Source organism: Sinohyriopsis cumingii, unplaced genomic scaffold, assembly GCF_028554795.1.
Source record: "Sinohyriopsis cumingii isolate HCF-2022 unplaced genomic scaffold, ASM2855479v2 utg000957l, whole genome shotgun sequence".
Taxonomy (NCBI): domain Eukaryota; kingdom Metazoa; phylum Mollusca; class Bivalvia; order Unionida; family Unionidae; genus Sinohyriopsis; species Sinohyriopsis cumingii.
In genome coordinates this window covers 1,388,249-1,407,512 of record NW_028315947.1, presented here as the reverse complement: position 1 = coordinate 1,407,512, position 19,264 = coordinate 1,388,249, and the positions used below count along the sequence as shown (strand labels likewise).

At 37.3% G+C, this 19,264-nt stretch overlaps 1 protein-coding gene across 1 annotated transcript; it reads left to right on the top strand.

Moving 5' to 3' along the window:
- Positions 1-16,768: 16,768 nt before the first annotated feature.
- On the top strand, positions 16,769-19,043 carry LOC149772956 (uncharacterized). The gene has a single exon (XM_089947023.1). The coding sequence runs from the start codon at positions 16,914-16,916 to the stop codon at positions 17,805-17,807; it is 894 nt and encodes a 297-aa protein (XP_089803149.1). The 5' UTR covers positions 16,769-16,913; the 3' UTR covers positions 17,808-19,043.
- Positions 19,044-19,264: the final 221 nt, after the last annotated feature.

Here is a 19,264-nt window from a genome sequence, read left to right as displayed (position 1 = left end):
TCCTGGATCTGCAATGACTAGTAAGATTCAAATTATGTGGCCACGAAAGGGCCCACGGTCCGGATCCTACCCGTGACCAGGTTTATCCTCTTATTTACATCATAGGGTGTGACTTTAGATAACTTTAATCCGGTCCGCGCCCACAAGGAAGTTGTTGTTTGCATTACGCAATAAAGTGGTGAACATTCGATTGCTTCGTTTCTCAGTGTTTCAAATTTCACTCTTAGCCATTCTTTGAAATAAGGCACGCTTCTCGCTCTTTCACATTTAGGTTCACAATGGTGTCATTAATGAATTAGTGCTTTTACTAACAAATGAATTTGTTCACAAACATGGCCGAGTCGATTTCATTTTAGATAAAGGGACAATGGTTACCTGAGGTAAAGAAAATAAACGCCCAATTTACTAGTATTACCATGCGAAGCACTATACTGCATCGACTTACTATTTTGTGCAACATGTTTCCACGATTGCAAAACGGTTGATATGCAGAACTTGGACCCCTAATTTCAAATCGACTAATCCAACGTACGATCGCGGATGCGCACATAGAGCGACCATTGTTTAGATTAATGCCATTGAAATCCTGAATTTATTAATTCATTCCTTACATTCATTCGAGTTTAAACGCTATGGATGAACATAAAAATTGGGGTCACGAAATCGGTTGATTGGTAAGGTCAAAAGTATAACGCATGTAAACAATCAATAATTTTATAATATCCGAATAAAACGACACTTCGGTGCATCTCGTGTAATAAAGCTTGGTTGTACAGAAGTCATCTTGTTGCTGTTAATAGTGTGTACGTGTTTACCCTTGTTCATGTCCATTAACCAGTCGGCCTCAGATATACACCCATACATGGGTCACTTGGTTCATAAATCAAAAGTACTCGACATTCCATACTGATACCACTTAGACACTAAAGGCATGTCCTACTAGTAGTCAATAGGTTGATGTGTAAATAAAAGACGTCAGCGTGAGAAAAGAAAGATTATCACAGTTAGGGTTTAAAGGGGTAATTCTCCCAAAAGTATTAAAATTTATTCTATAATTATATAATAATGAATATTTTTTATATAATATTCCCAATTTTGAAGAAATTTTATGATTAAACAGTTTTGAGGATATATTGTGACCAGACATGTGCGTCTGTCAGTGAATCAATTCGTCCGTCTGTCTGACAGTCGGTAAATTATTTTAAACTTAAAATCCAGCTGTACCAATGAAAGGAGGGGATCAATTTGGGTAATTTCGATTTGATTTTGCACTAGGCTGAGTAGATAGATGATAGTCACAGGTTTGGAACCTGAATGTAGGTGAGAGTAGAAAGTCACGTTTTGATTGGTAAATTGGAATTTTGTTTGGCTCTATATTGTGATGATACATGCAACGATGTTTGATGATAAATAACTTTCAAAAACCAGTCTATTCAATTTTAGATGCATCTCGGGGCTCCAAAAAGTGTGGTGCGTGAGAGAAAGGGGGAAAGATAGCTCTTTGATAAATAGCCTCCTCCTCCCCACACAAGTGGATGGGGTGGTGATTTACCTGATTAGAAAGAAAGTACATGAAGAAATGGTCGTCAATTGTAATTAAACTTATTTACAGTGCCGGATTACCAAAATAGGCAGAGTAGGCACTGGTCTAGGGGCCCCGCTACAAAGGATTAAAATAATATTGATAAAACGTATTAGAATATAATTTGCGAGGGGGGCCCCAAAATTTCGACTGCCTAAGGGCCAAAAGGCCTCCACGGGGTTTAATCCGGCACTGCTTATTTATAAAGCTTTCACTTTTGCCTTTGTGGGAGTGGGGGTGGGGATGAGGAATATATTGGGAATTCACCAAAATAGGCTACGCAAAACAAATGAAGGTTTTTGTTTTGTTGGGGAAAAAAGCGTTTTGCTTTGTGCCATGAATGCTATTTTACGCAACAAATTCGTTAAGGGATCCTGGCCTTCAGGTTTTGTTATCTCACAGGATATGCCGACAAAAGAACATGCAGATAGTATCGTTATGTTACAACAACAACATTCAAAACTAACAAGCATAAAAAAGAAACAAAACAGAAAAAAAATCAAACTCAAAACTCAGTGGCTAACACTATCTTATTTACCACTGTGTAAGTCAGATATACAAAAAAATGACCTTGCTCCAGGGTGTTACCTGCTTGTATATGACGGAATTGGGAACTCCGACAGACATCGCACTGTCTCAAGAAGGTACGTTAACGCGTGCACATGAAATCCCGCGATAATTATGGAGTGAAAACAAAAGAGTGAACTGAAAGTTCAAATAGCCGATGCTGTACATTTTATTATGGAAATAAGTACAAGTATAAATCCCGTGTTTGAAAGGGATCATTCCTTTATTTTCTTTGTAGCTAGCATTTAAATTGTGCTCAATATGGTCAAAAGTGCATTAAGGCCGGTCTTTATCATTATTAAAACCTTTCTCCTCATCAAGACATAATTGATTCCATGTAAATTCGCATAACGTTTTCCTCATTACTTGAAAGTTTGAAAAGGGTCTGACTTGTTTCTCCATATAGAGTATTTACCTTAAACAGTTGGCTTGGTTCGACAAAAATATAAAAATAAAATTTAAAAAAAAACTCTGTGCTTGACTAGGAAGACAATATTCAATCCTATAAACACCCCATCAGCGACACTGACTGAAGTTTGTTAATGTTAGAATCGGAACGTGTGTTTGTCTGTGATTTGGATTTTTAACGTAGCTTTAACAATTTTTCAGTCATATCGCTACGATGTCTGCAGTGTGGCAGTTTATAGTGATGTCTAGCACTGGGGCATCATGCCGCAGATATGTAGCATGATGTCCCACCCAGTCACATTATCCAGACACCTGAAGCCGACCAGTTCTAACACTAACCTCTTAATACTGAGCGCCTAGAGAGGGAGCTACTAGTACCATTTTATGTCTTTAGAGAGAGAGAGAGAGAGAGAGAAAGGATACGTGACCCTACATCTACTACATGAAAAATACGTCAACCTACATGAGCAAAACAATATGATGAGGTTTTTTAAACACAGAAGTCAATTATTTTTTATGGTAAATTTTTTTTTAAGGATAACGATGGCAAACGGGTTCTCAATATCATAAATATGTATTTAAATGATGAAATATAACTGACGAAGAGATCAGAAAGGCCGAGGGAGACGGATGTGTTGTACTCTGTTCTTGAGACTTTTAAGCTGTTGAAACAAACATAGATTGTATTGTTCGTCAAACAAGTACAACTTGTACATTCTGATAGTTGTTGATTCGAGTTAACCAATGTGTTTTTGTTTTCTTTGTTTTGTTTTATTTTATTTTTTGCTGCTGTTTTTTAATTTGAAGAAATATTACACATATAGTGTTTCATATCTGAGATTGGTGTTCGGCGTTTACAATATGACGTGTGATAAATGCCACAATATATCGTAGAGAAGGATGGGACGTTACAATTTGACTTGTGATACATGCCACAATATATCGTAGAGAAGGATGGGACGTTACAATTTGACTTGTGATACATGCCACAATATATCGTAGAGAAGGATGGGACGTTACAATTTGACTTGTGATACATGCCAAAATATATCGTAGAGAAGGATGGGACGTTACAATTTGACTTGTGATACATGCCACAATATATCGTAGAGAAGGATGGGACGTTACAATTTGACTTGTGATACATGCCAAAATATATCGTAGAGAAAGATGGAGTTTGTAAATTTTAAGTCTCGGTTTTGGTTTGTTTGTTTCGGATTTAGCATTTCAACACATGTTAGACAAAGACATGGCGGCCAGAATATTGGTGGAGGAAGAATCCGAGAAGATCACAGAAAGTACCGACGACCAGCTACTGGCAAGCTGTCTCACATATCCACGCTGGTTGAGCTGAGACTAGAATTCACGCGGACATAGTAAGATGTCTGAGCGATATGTAAAGGTGACCATTCGGCCAAACGAGACCCCCTTTAACACTCGGACGGTCAAGATCAATTGACATTAAAGAAGGGATGTTGGTTGGGCAGGTACATTTTAACACTGGGAAGGTCAAGGTCAAATGAAATACCGTCAGTTAGAAGAGCATTGATGATAACCGTGAAAATGAATGAAATCACACTATTTGCCGTGAATCAAGCCATAAAAAGGAATCTAACGGTATTTTTTTTATATAAGGGACAGTGTCGTGAATGTTCTAAAAGTGCATACTTGATCCTTAAAGAACGATTGTGAATTGACTGCCGGTCACTTTCACCGCCGATAAATACCTATCTGCGATGGGGGGTGGGGGCGGGCGAAGGGCAGGTAAAAATGAACTGCTAGCCGGTTTTGTGCCGTATGAATACTTACGAATACATGCGTATATTAGGTTGGGATGTTACTATGACACTCTAGAACATTGTTTACCTACAATCACGTGAATTAGTTGCACGTATTTTATCTCTCTTACTTTGTTATTGTTGTTGATGTTGTTGGTAACGGCTTTAACGCTATGTTTAAGCACAAGATATGCTATACATGTCGGCCAGTATAACTGGTGGAGAAAGAACCCCTGAACACCCTGAAAAGAACCCTCGACCCAGGGGCAGCTTTCTCACGTACGCACATTGTGTGAGCCCGAGACTCGAACCCACGCAAACAGAGGTGAGATGGCAGTGACCCGTAACGGTGAGTGCTTTAGACCACTCGACTATTCGGGGTCCGCTCTTACTTAGTGTGAACTTTTTTTTGGCTTTTTACTTTATTTAATTTAAATGAAAGAAAAAAAATCACAAACTAACAAACAGTATTCAGTCAAATACTATATATTTAACAATAACGAGTAGTACATTAATTTGTTGGTGTGACACCTACTGTCTGATAATAAATACTCAACATATACAACCACAACTACCCCGATCCCAAACATACGTAGCTTATTTCCATAACGTATTAGCAGTCAGAATTTATGGTAACCTCCACAATAAGTTCCCTAACCGCTTAGTTTGGCTAACATTCCACTACGTCATGACCTGGAACTGTCACACAAAATAAACAACAACAAAGAAATAAACTTGAATCATTCCAAATCACCATGACCTGCATTTGTCACAAATAAAGAAATATATTTTAATCATTCCATTACACTATGATTTGGATTTGTCACAAACAAAGAAATATACTTTAATTATTCTAATGAATCGCACTGTGTTGAAAGTTTGTGAGAAACAAATTAATATAAATCGAAACCAAAGAGTTATAAATTTTGTTGCCTTTTTCATAAACCGAATAAAATGGAGTTGCAAAGAACTGTCTTAAACGTAAATTTACTGCTAAATAGTGTCCTTGTCGTTTGAATATATACACTGCTGAACAGTGTTCCTCTCGTTTGAATATATACACTGCTGAACAGTGTCCTTGTCCTTTGAAGGTATACACTACTTAATAGTGCCCCTGTCGTTTGAATATATACACTGCTGAATAGTGTTCCTCTCGTTTGAATATATACACTGCTGAACAGTGTTCCTCTCGTTTGAATATATACACTGCTGAACAGTGTCCTTGTCCTTTGAAGGTATACACTACTTAATAGTGCCCCTGTCGTTTGAATATATACACTGCTAAACAGTGTTCCTCTCGTTTGAATATATACACTGTTCCTCTCGTTTGAATATATACACTGCTGAACAGTGTCCTTGTCCTTTGAAGGTATACAAAACTTAATAGTGCCCCTGTCGTTTGAATATATAGGCAATTTCAAAGCTTTTAGATCATTGACCTTTATCAATATTAAAATAAATCCCAAAATAAAATGGGTCGTCGCCCTGAGTAGCAATGACCCTGCACAAGATGCCAATCCTACAATGACACATTTCCTTTGGCTTGAATATATTTAATGTAATGCGCAAAGAACTATTCGTGAAATCCGAGGCGCATTAATCATTTGCCAGAAATAGCCTTTTAATGAGAAAATAATTCAAGTTATGTAGGAATTGGGGCTTAACCAACATCTCTGATCGCCTAACCCCCTCCCCACGTCTTTGAACCAGTTATAATTAACCTTGCACACATTTTTTCGTGATATATTAGGAGTGAACTTTGGTTGTTCAAAAATATAATTATTTCCCCTTCAAACAAACTTAATACAGTTGGATATACACGATTTGATGCAAGAGGTCTTTTCCTACATATGAATCACGTGTACCAGTCTTCACTCTCTGAGACAAATCTACGTGGGATGGATGTGAACGATTTTTGTTGTAAGACATCTTTCTTATGAATCACGAGTACCAGCCTTTAAAAACAAATTCTTGAATGCGGTGGAACATAATAATAATACTAATAATACTAATACTACTAATAATGAGGACTTTGTATAGCGCCTAATCTTTAGAAGCTCTAAGCGCTTTACAACATTAGACAACAAGACAACACCTATAACATAAAAACATACATAATGATATGATTACAAAAAGACAAACACCCTGAAATTAGAAATTATTTGTTGAATACGAAATAGAAGTTAACACACTTTTCCAAAAATATCGATTTTTATGTATGTATGTATGTATGTATGCATGTATGTATGTATGTATGTATGTATGCACCTATCTATCTAAATATCTATCTTTTTGTCTGCATTTTGAACACCTTCATACAAACCCACGTCTTCTCTAGCCACACTAACATACCCTAACCGCGACACACATACACACACACACACACACACACACACACACACACACACATGTTTGTCAGTGACCTCCACATTGGCGGTTAATTGGGTGGAATCGTTGGTATGTATGGAAGAGTACTACGCGATAGTGCAAAATTATACTATTGATAATAAATGCCTTAAGTAACGATATAAACAAGATTTATACAGTTCAGCAAAGTAACAAATCCTTTAACTGTGCAATAATTGTTATCAAGTCATCATAACAAAACTAAGAGATGTGCACATAAAAACGTAGGTACGAGTAGATTAAAAAATAAGCGCAGCGCAAGGAAATATAAAACAGTGTTGCTAATTTCCGGCAGTTGAGCAAACTAAATTTATCCTCATAACGTGCAGTAATTATTATCAAAGCAATCTTGATAAAAACTGTCATCTTTGTACATAGCTGAGGGAGGTACCAAAATATTCCTGCTAATTGATGCATAAAATAAACACAGGCGAGTTTCGGACAATGGAACCAAATGGCTAATCTTTCGTAAAATATGCAACAATTGCAGTCCATGTTAAAATACCAACTGCAAACTTTCTGAATAGATCTGCAGGAGGTATGAGTAGATAGTAAAAGGCGCGGATCGAAAGTATCATCAAAGACTCGTTGGCAATTAATGTAGGAAGTCAGCATAAAATGGCCATTTCGTTAAGTATTTCTGGCATTTCATCAAGTCTACGAAATTTGAGACAAACTAATTAATCTTTTTAAATTGCTATAATGATTATGAAGGTGTTTATCTTCAAAAGACTGCATTTCAAGTATGTGTTCAGATTTGGGTACATTTCATTGCCTAGTTTAAAAATAATAAATACACATAAATAAAATAATTGAGAAGATAGCAACTGTGACAGTGTTTTATACCTCAAAGGAACAAAAACAAAAGAAGGAAGAAGGGCTGTATATACCATAGAATATGTAACAGATGCGAAAAGACGGGGCACACTCAACACAAATGCCCCAAAAACCAACAACAACAACATCAACAAACTGAACAAGGGAACCAGGAAAATGAGATAGTAAGACAAAAGGAGCAACAAAAGGAGAGTAAACGTAACCTTGAACAAATAAACGAAAACCAGAAAATGCAACAGATTGGACAGATTGGACAAATACAATACCAACAACAGCAGCTAGAAAAAGAGAAACAAGAGATGGAGCGACAAAAACTACAAGAAACGAATAAAGGGAGTCAAAACCCAAAACAGCAACAAGGTGCACAACAACAACAGCTAGAACAAAAACTAGTCTAACAACAACAACAACAAAATAATTTGCAGAAACAAGGAATACAGAAAGCAAATGAACCACAAGGGAAACAAAAGATGGAAGGAAAAATAAAGAAACAAATACAGCCAATTACAAAAAAGGGAAACACACAACAAGGGAAACAGAAACAGGAGTAACAAAAATTAGAGGGGGAAAAAAACCAAGTAGAAGAAAATCAGCGAAGCAAAGAGAAATCTAACATTACAAGAGAAACAAAAACAACTGGAACACTAAAACCACAACAACAATCAGCCCAAAGGACAGGCAACCAGATAAATAAGCATCTAGAAGAATATAACGAATGCCAAGAATACATGACGTCAACTACAAGGACACTACCAGAGAAAATAACAACCGGACCAATCCCATCAACTTCGACAAAACAAGAAGACATAGACAAACGAAGAAGAGCATTAAAGTGGCAGAAACGAGAAAAAGATGCAAACATGAGCGAAACGTTCCTACTGCACGATGAGGAATGTCTGGAATAGATTATCATTTCATCTTTAAAGTAAAAAAAATTATTAAAACAATAAAATACTTTTTAAAAAAAATCATGCTATATAAGTATATGTAGAAAACATTAAAATTATTAAATGTATAAATAATACAAACAATAGCATACACAAAAATAGAGCATACACACAATCATACGTAGAGCAGGAGGGTCTGAGAAGATCAATCGTCGGGGACAGCACCTTCCCCAAATGGTCTGAGAAGATCAACCGGGGAGAGCACCCTCCCAAAAAAAAAAGAAGGAAGAACTGCTATTGCTTTCGATGGATTTGCTTATAGTTTAGATACGCGTGCTTGTTTGTGTGTGTCTGATTTGGATTTTTAGCGTAGCTTTAACAATTTTTTAGTCATATCGTTACGATGTTTGCAGTGTGGCAGTTTACAGTGTTGTCTAGCACTGGGGCATCATGCCGCATACATGTGGCATTGTCCCACCCAGTCACATTATCCTGACACCGGGCCGACCAATCCTAACACTAACCTCTTAACGCTGAGCGCAAAGCGAGGCAGCTGTTAGTACCATTTTTGTAAGTCTTTGGTATGACTCGGCCAGGGATCGAACCCACGACCTCCCGCATCCGAGGCGGACGCTCTAACCACTTTGGCCACCGGAGTGGTTACACGTGCTTGTTAAGGGACGCGTTTATTTTAGATGTCTCTGTGAGGGACATACATACATACATACATACATACATACATACATACATACGTGTGTCTTTCAATGGGCGCGGCCATATTCATATCACGTGACCGTCCTCAATTAAGGTACAGACTCACCTCTGCGGTTAGTGACAGGATTATTTCCGACGTGTTGATTCTGAATCTCAGCGCTTATCTCAAGCAGACGTGTCAAAAAAGTTTATGAGACTTGACAAGTAATATTTTACAAAACAGCAGATAAATAAAAATCCAAAATACTAACGATTGGAATGACCACACAGATAATAAAATATAATCCCTTGGCAATGACGATTTAAGTAATCTTTCCATTTATTCCCATTTTAGTGGACCGGTTCTAGTGCGGTCCATAAATTCCAGACATGACCAATTGTTTTATAAAACAACCTAACCGCCGCGAAATGCAGAATAGTTTTGACACATGCTCCAGATATTGCAATCCTCGTTAGTTTACAGTCTTTCAGATAAAGCACACATAACATCTTAAACCTGCGACTGATGCATAGTTTTCACTGTCTTGATATGAGAACACTTTGAAATACTTCAAAATGATCCTATGTTTTCAATTAAAGCCCTACTAATTGTATCCCCTTGTGTACTGAATTGGAGAAATGAGATCATGAGGGATACCCAATTGTAGAACAGAAAGTCACAGAACAAATAGTCTCAATTCTAATTTTCACAGTTGTGAAAGAATTGTATGATTAAAAAGTCACAGGACAAAATGTTACAATTACAAATGTTACAAAATGTTACAATTATTTTTATTGGAATTATGAACAAGACGTATGTCAGCAAGTGACAATATGACTAAGGAAATTTTTAAGTCTTCTCACTACATGAATTAGTACCATGATTTATTTATCCCATTTGATCTAGTTTTCTTACTATTGTACCTTTTTCCCTACTAAATTCTTGTCAAAAACACCCTTCCTGCGTACAATATACTTTGATAAAGAGAGACCTGACATTTGCTTTCAACATGCGATATCTGTAACCATGTTTACAATGTAACAACCAATGCCGCCAGCTGATACAGTCTTATCAACACCACCCTTTCCTGTATAACATACCTGCTCTATGAAGAACATCAACTTTCGATTGCTAAATTATTTTTACAACCAATGCAATGTTTCGCACTTAAATATATAATTAATATTTCTGTACTTTTTTCAGCAAACAATTATAAACATTTTCTTGTTTTAATCAAACACTCACAGTAATTGCGTGTTAAAACTGCTGTGATTCATTGCAGATAATTTGAGAGAATGAGCACTGTAGTACAGTTATTTATTTTAAGAAATATAAGCTGGAGTGAGGGCTTTTTTGCCCTCCCCCTAAGTGGCTTTTGTCCTAGGGAGTTTTTGTCCTACCTATGAAAGGCGTTTTGGGGTGGCAAGTGGGGCGACCGCCCCAGGCCCCGCCCTTGAGGGGGCCTCGCGCTTCGGGCATAAGGTCGTCCTTATGAGTTTGTCAAGCTATGTTCTCCGGTAAATGGGAAACGCTGATACAAGCCGCACGTAATGCACGCAAAGTTGCGAAGTCAACTTAGTCAACTTCGTAACGCAATCAACAGGTGGCAGCACAGATGCAGATAGATGCAGCCATTTTCTCGACACCACTAATTTCGATTAAAAATCCCGTTGTCCACAAACAAGAATTTTTATTATGAATAATGAAAAAAAAAAAAAAATTTGTGCGCCAATAATGAAAAAACTAAATTCGTGCGCCAAATCGCAGTTGATCTAATCTGGACATAATCAGTGTTTGCAGTAGCATACCAATCGAGATACCGATACTCTGGCTCCGCGCGGTCATGGTCGGCCCTAGGCCCCGCGTACTCCTAACGCCGCCTCTGGTCCTACCCTACGCATGTCAGAGGGATTCTGTCTTAGGGAACTTAGTCAGTTCCCCACTATGTAAGCACTATCATCTACAGGTAAGGTTTCTATTATATATTACTCAGAACCTGGTTGCAAAATAATGTACAACATTCGCTTGGAATTTTCTCATTTTGATTTGATTTGCTTAGCATTCTAAGATCTTACGAGATCAGAATCTATTTATAGTTTCTAACTAAAATCGTCGACTGATATCTCTGATATACTTGCGTGGGTTGGGCTAGTAAAGCTTATGGTAGGTCTTTTTGAATCATCTAAAACTAGTGTTAGTAAGCCGGAAGAAAATACAAAAACGTCCGTCATTTCCTCACTGTTGGATGTCAATACACTTTTGGCAATTTGCCAAACTATCCATCCATCTGTCCAAATGTAAGCTGTCTGTCTGTCCGTCTGTCTCACTGTAAAATTTAGAAGACTGCAGTAAAAAGCAGCATTATTCAAGTCTTTTCTCAGTTATTGCTACCCATCCCTCCTCTCCCATCAGTCAAATGTGTAAAATGTCCCTATCCCCAAGCTCCACTCAGTGGGGATGAATGAATCTGAAACCGTCTTACACATCTATATAACGCCTCTACTCCGCTCTTGGATCCTAACATTTGACGTCAAGATCTTCATAGGTGTTGGAGGAGTTACGCTACATAACACAACTCGTGCAATTATTACAAAGTTCTAAATGTTCTAACACAAGTCAAAAAGTATAAAATATTGCGAATGAATTTCAATAGCCTAAATGTGTTTATATACCTTTAGTCTTGATGTTTCACAATGATATTAATCCTTAATGGTTTTTAATGAGTCTTCAGTAATCCAGTTATAAGTCCAAAAGTCAATGAGCACTTTGTAATTCCAATGAACAGTTTAAACAAATCACTCTTTTTAAATTATATCCAAACACAACTGTAAATGATTCCACATCCTGAACATAAGATAGCAGTGAATCATTGTTTACCTAGTCCGTTATACACAGATTGTCACCTGACCTATGAAACAACAAAATGCGCTTCATGTGGGTCCTTTCCGATGGTAAAACACAATATATATATATATATATATATATATATATATATATATATATATATATATATATATATATATATATATATATACATATATATATACATATATATATATATATATATATATATATATATATATATATATATATATATATATATATATATATGAGAGAGAGAGAGAGAGATCCCTCCTTCACAAGTTCACACGGCAAAATGTGGAGTAGTACAGCATAGTCACACCAACCAACTCGCTAAGAGATAAAACACAAAAACAACAATACCTAAAATAATTAAAGTCTACTAGCGCAATACACTATCCTACTAGTAAAGGTTAATGTCAACATTAAATTGTTCGTTACAAAACTGATATTCACTACTGCAGTCAAACTTAAGCAAACTCGATATATACTAATGGAGTTGCTGAACCAAGTGAAAGCACAATGAAACAGGAAAAGCAGCAGCAACAACAAAACAACATGAACTTAATTTGATTTCCTTCACACATCACAAATAATTCCACCGTAAGTATTATCTTTGGCATTGTACATTTGATCAACGGCATACATATCAGTCAAAGCACAAATCTCTCTCTCTCTCTCTCTCTCTCTCTCTCTCTCTCTCTCTCTCTCCTTACCGTTTCCTACTCGTATTGTGCTGGGTTATCATTAAATACGGTACATATTTTCCTTGTCCAGCTCGTGTAAATGTGCAAAGTACCATTCAAGAGAGCTTTGTTACCGTTGCATTATTCATGTTCAGAAAACCTCAACTCCACTACAAAGCTATGTGACCTTTAAATGAGAATCAATCAGATAAGGGCATCAAGAGTGACCCTGTGGATACATAATAATTATTTCAGCATTAGATAAAAAAAACATATTTTGCAAAGTGGACAGGAGCAGGTGGTGTGCATCAAATGGTGACCCATAGTACTATTTCTTTGCACTCTACGCCCTTTGACCCTGGTCACCTTGAGATTCGCTTCCAGTGGGAACACTGTAATATGAATCATAGATATAATAGGAATAAGTGGTGGAACTTTGAAATTCAAATATATTACTGTCACTCACGTTGCTAAAGTGAAAATTGTAGCGCAAACACTGATGATTGCATTTCTATGGAGAGTAATATTTAATAAAAAGAGTGGGGGCAGGTTTAATGAGGTTTAAGATTTGTTAATAATAAATACATTTTAGTTTTACTTCATGGATAAGAAGATTATCAATTGATTTGAATTTAACATACTAAGAAGTAAGTCTGAACACTATGTAATGCTTATTAAGGTAGCACCAAACAGTGTTAGGCTGTGGCCGAGGTTGATGAAAGTAAGTTTGAACACTATGTAATGCTTATTAAGGTAGCACCAAACAGTGTTAGGCTGTGGCCGAGGTTGATGATTTATCTTTTTATCATTGAAGCCACCCGCATTTGTAGGTTTTTATGATCCAATTTATTTGAATACGATATCAAGTAGCGCGATAGTACAACTAAACTAGTGTATAACGAATATGTTTATATATATCCTAGCTTTAGAGACTATCGATTTTTGTACAACAGTTCACCCAAGTATTACTGCGATAGTGAATATCAATTTTTATGTTGTTTTTTGTCTGTCATATCCCTATAAGAGTGGATTGATGTGTTGTACTAATGTGCAAGAAAAGTTTCAATTATTTTTTAATGTTGTCGTATACCATACCGATATCCCAATCGACTGGTGCAAAAATATTGTACTCGGCTTATGTTGCATAGGCAAACTAATATAAACAAAAAGTAATACAAGTAATGGAGGCTAAAAGACCGGTGAACAGACGAACATAATAGCATTAAGGTTAAGCGCACAAAAATTAATGGAACAAAATATATTTGGTGCAGAAAAAGAACTAAAAAGCTAATTAACTTTATAATTAATTAGCAAATTAACAAGCTATATTTTGGTACAACCTTGCAGATCGCATAAGTCTATATCTGAGCACTCATCTTCATATATCCCGCTACTTCAATGTTAGGTGAGCGAGTGAGTGAGCAGATCCGTCTGTTCAGCAGCTCATATATACAAAAAATGTATGCCTACTGCACACACAATTATCCACGTATCCATCCACCAGACAGGGCCACGGTATGCACAATTATCACACATCCATCCACCGGACAGGGCCACGGTATGCCTACTGCATACACAATTATCCACCCCATCCATCCACCGGACATAGCCACGGTAACTCAATTTCTTAAAGGTCGGCTCGTAATCTAAGGGTCGCGAGTTCAATATCCGCAAAGGTCAGTCGGTTGGCTGCCTCGATGTGTCCTTGAAAATGTCACTTAGCACATAAGTCCTTGGCATGATCTACCCCATAATGTGGTACAGTTGTCCCTAAAGCCATCCAGCCAACCAACCATCCGACCATCAATCCACTATCTATATCAACCCATCCATCTATTCCTCCATCCGTCCTTGCATGCATGCATTCATGCAACCGTACATACATAGTTTGTCCAACAGGCATCCAATAATTAGCTTTCGTTCCTTCCTTCCTTCCTTCCTTCATTCATTCATTCATTCTCTCGTAAATATTTTTACCCAATTCTTGTGGTTGCGTCTGCTTTGGTTATTTGCTTATATCTGTAATAGCTCTTTGAAATAATTTCATTCCGCGATGCACAAATATTCTTGTTTTGCACTCACCCCGTTAATTGCTTGTGTGCAAAAAAGCAGCAGCAACAATGCAGTAGCAATGAGAATTTGTTGTTCCACCAAATCGCATCTTGAATCTTCAATGTAAAAACTTCCGTGTAGGCGTTTAGTCCTCATGCATGTTAAGCGATACAAATTGCGGAAGTACTGATCACTTTTTGTTTTGACAGATAACGAAATCAATTCAAATTGCATAACAGAGTATAAGAAATTCAACAGTACAAAACATGTTCGCAGTATTAAGTATTAGTGATTGTGTTGAGGTCAGAACATTTTGGTGCACGTTCAAGTTCCGACACTTACCCAACGTTGTTGTTGTTGTTGTTGTTGTAGGGTTTAACGCCATTTTTCAGCACACGATAGGCTATACATGGCAGCCAGTATTAATGGTAGAGGAAGAACCCGAGAAATCCCCGGAAAGAACCATCGACCCTTGAGAAGCTACTGGCAAGCTTTCTCACATACCTACGTTGGCTGAATCCGAGACTCGAACCCACGCAGACAGAGGTGAGATGGTAGTGATCCGTAACGGAGAGCGCTTTAGACCACTCGGCCACTCAGTGCCCCCCTTACCCAACGTATTTCTCTTTATGATGTATACGAGTCATGTAATGTTCAACGTAGCAATCGCCATTAACCTTAACATTAACCGAAGTATCAGTTACCTTTAATTTACCTGAAAAGTCAAATCTTTCATTTTTTTTTTTTTTTTTTACAGTTATATATTGTAATGCAGGGCCGTAGAGAGCGATGACAGGCCCTGGGGTAATACACACACGGGCCTCTCTTAGTTCTTGTTGAAGCAAGATTTTTCTTTTATGAAATTAAAAAGTGTTATTCGGCCAGGGCCTCTTACCGGCCCGGGCCCCGGGGATATATCCCCGGTTGCTTCCCCCCACCCATTCTCAGCTCTGTTCTAATCAAACGTATCCATGCTTTCTACAGTCGATTAAAGAGCGACATATGCACTGCAACGGACAAACGGATTGGAGAGCGGACGGACGGACGAAGGGATGGTCAAACAAGACAAAGATGAGAAGCATACAAAAATTATTGAAAGGTAATTCATGTATTTTATTATGATTAAGACAATATCATTAACCTGTTCGTTTTAACCACGATGTAGACTGTCAATAAAAGTTTGGTAGTCTTGATATTAACATGTTTTTGAACATTCTTTTAATATTTAAAAAAAAATTCGAGATTGGTCTGGAAGAGGAATATTTTCATTGTATTTTAATGCATACTAATTTCTATACTGGCACAAATAAAACTCACAGTGTATCTAAATACTCGTTTTTCTGTTTATTTACATCTTTTGTTTTATTTTTTTAAATCGTCACCCAGTTTGCATTATCCTGATCTAGCGCACATCTCCTAGTCAGATATCACAGACTTTAAAGAAAATCATGCAACTAGACCGACAAAGTTATTTTTAAGACCAGGTTATTCCTAAAATCTCCTTGGTGAGCCCTGCTATACCGTTAACCATTGACCCAATTATCTGGCTTGATTCACAAATTTCCAGATCTCTCACATTTATATTCCCTAATTTTTCTGTAATCTCCGCAACAAAGAGAGTATGTATTGCAAGAACTTTATTTTTGTGTATATATTATTAAGCTATTGCATAAAACAACGATACTTATCTTAGTTTTTCTTTAGACAAAGCACCTGTGAAAATGCTGAGTAAAATTCCGGTCATAATCATGTGGTGCGTGTACAGCCTTAGTGATTATTACCGTGACTCAGGCAGGTTTAAACACGCGGCGGCTAACTTAGTTACATGCAATTTTCCTTTATTCAGACGGTCATGGACTATTTTTAGACTATCATATTGTGGAAAGTTAAAAGCTATAATTAGGGTCTGCGTTGATTGGTCAATTCTAACGCCACGCACCTTTCGTGCGATTTTGATTGGTTGTCCCGCGCGACAATGACGTCAACCATATCATAAGTAGGATGTTTTACTACGCTACGCCATTATAGTAGCGAAGCTGCCAGAGTGGTGTCGAGTCAGATTTGCTGTGCAGTCAGCAATCGGAGTGTAATTACTGATTTTGAAATACCCTTTAAGGACATTGGAAAAGGAATTTAAGTATATAATCTACAAATATGGCAGCAATTGAAGCACAGAGGCTAATTACAGTGTCTTTGGGGAAAATAGTAGCCTCAAGACAACAGCGTGGTGGTATCAACTTGCATAAGAACCTGTTAGTGGCTTGTGTGTTGAATAAAGCCCGGACTGCTTACATGATGGAAAGTTTCCATAATATGATAGCTAGCCGAAAATCACAACCCGAGACGACAAAATATTCACCATCTGAATTACCAAAAGAAACTGTAAGTAAAATTCAAACTGAAGAACACGCATACAACAACGTGTCAGTGGAAGTTGAGTGTACTCGAAACGAGGTCAGTGACTCGCGCGTCTTACCTGGGTCAGAGGTCACCATTGACGTAAATGACTTGGAAAACAAGGAAAACAACGCGCCTACTCATGTTTCATCCTACGCAGAAAAGTCAACACACAGTAGTTTCTCAAATCCAATGATCACAGACAATGGAGTTTTACAGGAAAGCCACACTTACACTGTCAGTGAAAATGTAAAAAACAAGCTATGTATTAAATGTTGTGGAAAGAGAAGAAGATCACGTGACTTTGATTGCGATTTGGTTACTCCCAAAAAACCCCGAATGGACAACGATGCTAATTCGGTGCACAGCGATTACGAAGATTCAAACGACGGCGTAGAAAGCATGCAGACGGAAACATCTCAAATATCCAGTCTGGTCACCATCTTTAATTCGGGGTTCAGGGGTTTGTGTCAAGATGGACCAATGGAACAAAACTCGGAAAGTGAATCTCAGTCGAGTGTACATTCCAATATTCATGAGCGATCACAACGGTTAGGAACTTGTCATCTAAAACCAGACAGTGTTTCATGCAGCATTGAAGTCAAAGTGGATTCAGTGTCTTTGTCCAGTGTAATTGCCTTAGCAGTATGAGTGATGAACAGAAAGGTGTTAGGACGAATTTAAAATTACCGTTATCTGTGCGAATTATATGCTCGGTTGTTTCATTATGAACAAGTTGTAAGGCGTTGTCGAATTTGATTTAATTCGATATACGATAATGGATATAAGTGTATTAACAGTGTGATAATGACTTGTGCAATCAATTTTACCTGATTACATTATACACAGTCTGTGTTAGTCGTGTCCAGCACACATGAACATTGACTTTAGGAACGGAAATTAAACTATTGGATCATCGAAAGTGTTCCTTGCAGCGTATTGTATCGTATTGTTGATCTCAGAACTTTGTCGGCCAATATTATTTATTGTTTTACCACACATTTTGCAAACCAGCCATGAGGTAGTTGATTCTTAGGATTGTAACGATTGAGGCTACTAGTGGGGATTACTCTTTTGTCCTGTACATCATTTTCACTTTGGTGGGTAAAGTTAATAGCCATCTTTCTTATAACGGAAGTTTGCTTATAATTTTCAAAAAATTTCACACCTCATAACAAGATCTGTTTCTTTTGTTTTCCTTTACTTTGTCATGATAGTGTGTTTCTATAGTTTCACTGGAATGTCCCGTTTTTGTTTGTTTGACTGTAAACAAAGAATGAAGACACTCTTATTAGATAGCTTTAGTGTAATTCAATTAATCGGGTTTGCATAAAAGCTTGTTAATCTAAGGGCAGATGTTCAAATCACTGATTGACAGTGCAGTATAATATAATAGTTTTAACTTTTATATAAAGGGATGGTTGGGCCAAATTTGAAGTATTCCACATTGATCGTCTTATTTAACTACATTTGCTCGTCTTCTGTTTTATTTTTTTTTTCCATTTCTGCCACCCCACTGGGAGCCTCTCAAAGCCAAAAACCTTTGTCCGCCCTATCATTCAGTGTCTTGCCACGGCCCGTTAGTCATCATAAACTATGGTTATCCGGTGAAAACCGGGAACGCCTTTGTTCAATGGAGACTTGTGGTATTTTATTGTTCACGTCGCCATGACGAGGTGTTTGTGTCGTGTCTGAGAGGCAGTGAAGCGTTTCACTAGAGCTTGTCGCTCCTTTGTGTTGGCCGGAAACTAGGTCACTCGATTGGATGAGTAAAACATTCGGTGACAACTCATGGCATGACGTGATGACGCATTTATAGCATGTGATTAACGATTTATTTATTGAAGTAGCTGGAAATATTTTAAAGTATTAAACATATGAAACGAATATTTCGCTTTGTGGTTATTTTGCTGTTTCAGGAAGTTTGTTACATTATTATTGTAGCAATAGGCGCCGCTATTAGTGGGCGCTGGTTATACAACGATTTTATCATGACACGTGTTTCATACGTACGACTGAATGCATTTCTGGGAAGGGTTGATTGATATTTGGCATAATAACCGTAATTGAACTTTGAAAAACAAAGTAAACGATTATGTACGATCTTC

Bases quoted from the DNA above. Each gene is read 5' to 3' on its own strand.
- LOC149772956 (XM_089947023.1), top strand. From the start codon at position 16,914: ATGGCAGCAATTGAAGCACAGAGGCTAATTACAGTGTCTTTGGGGAAA.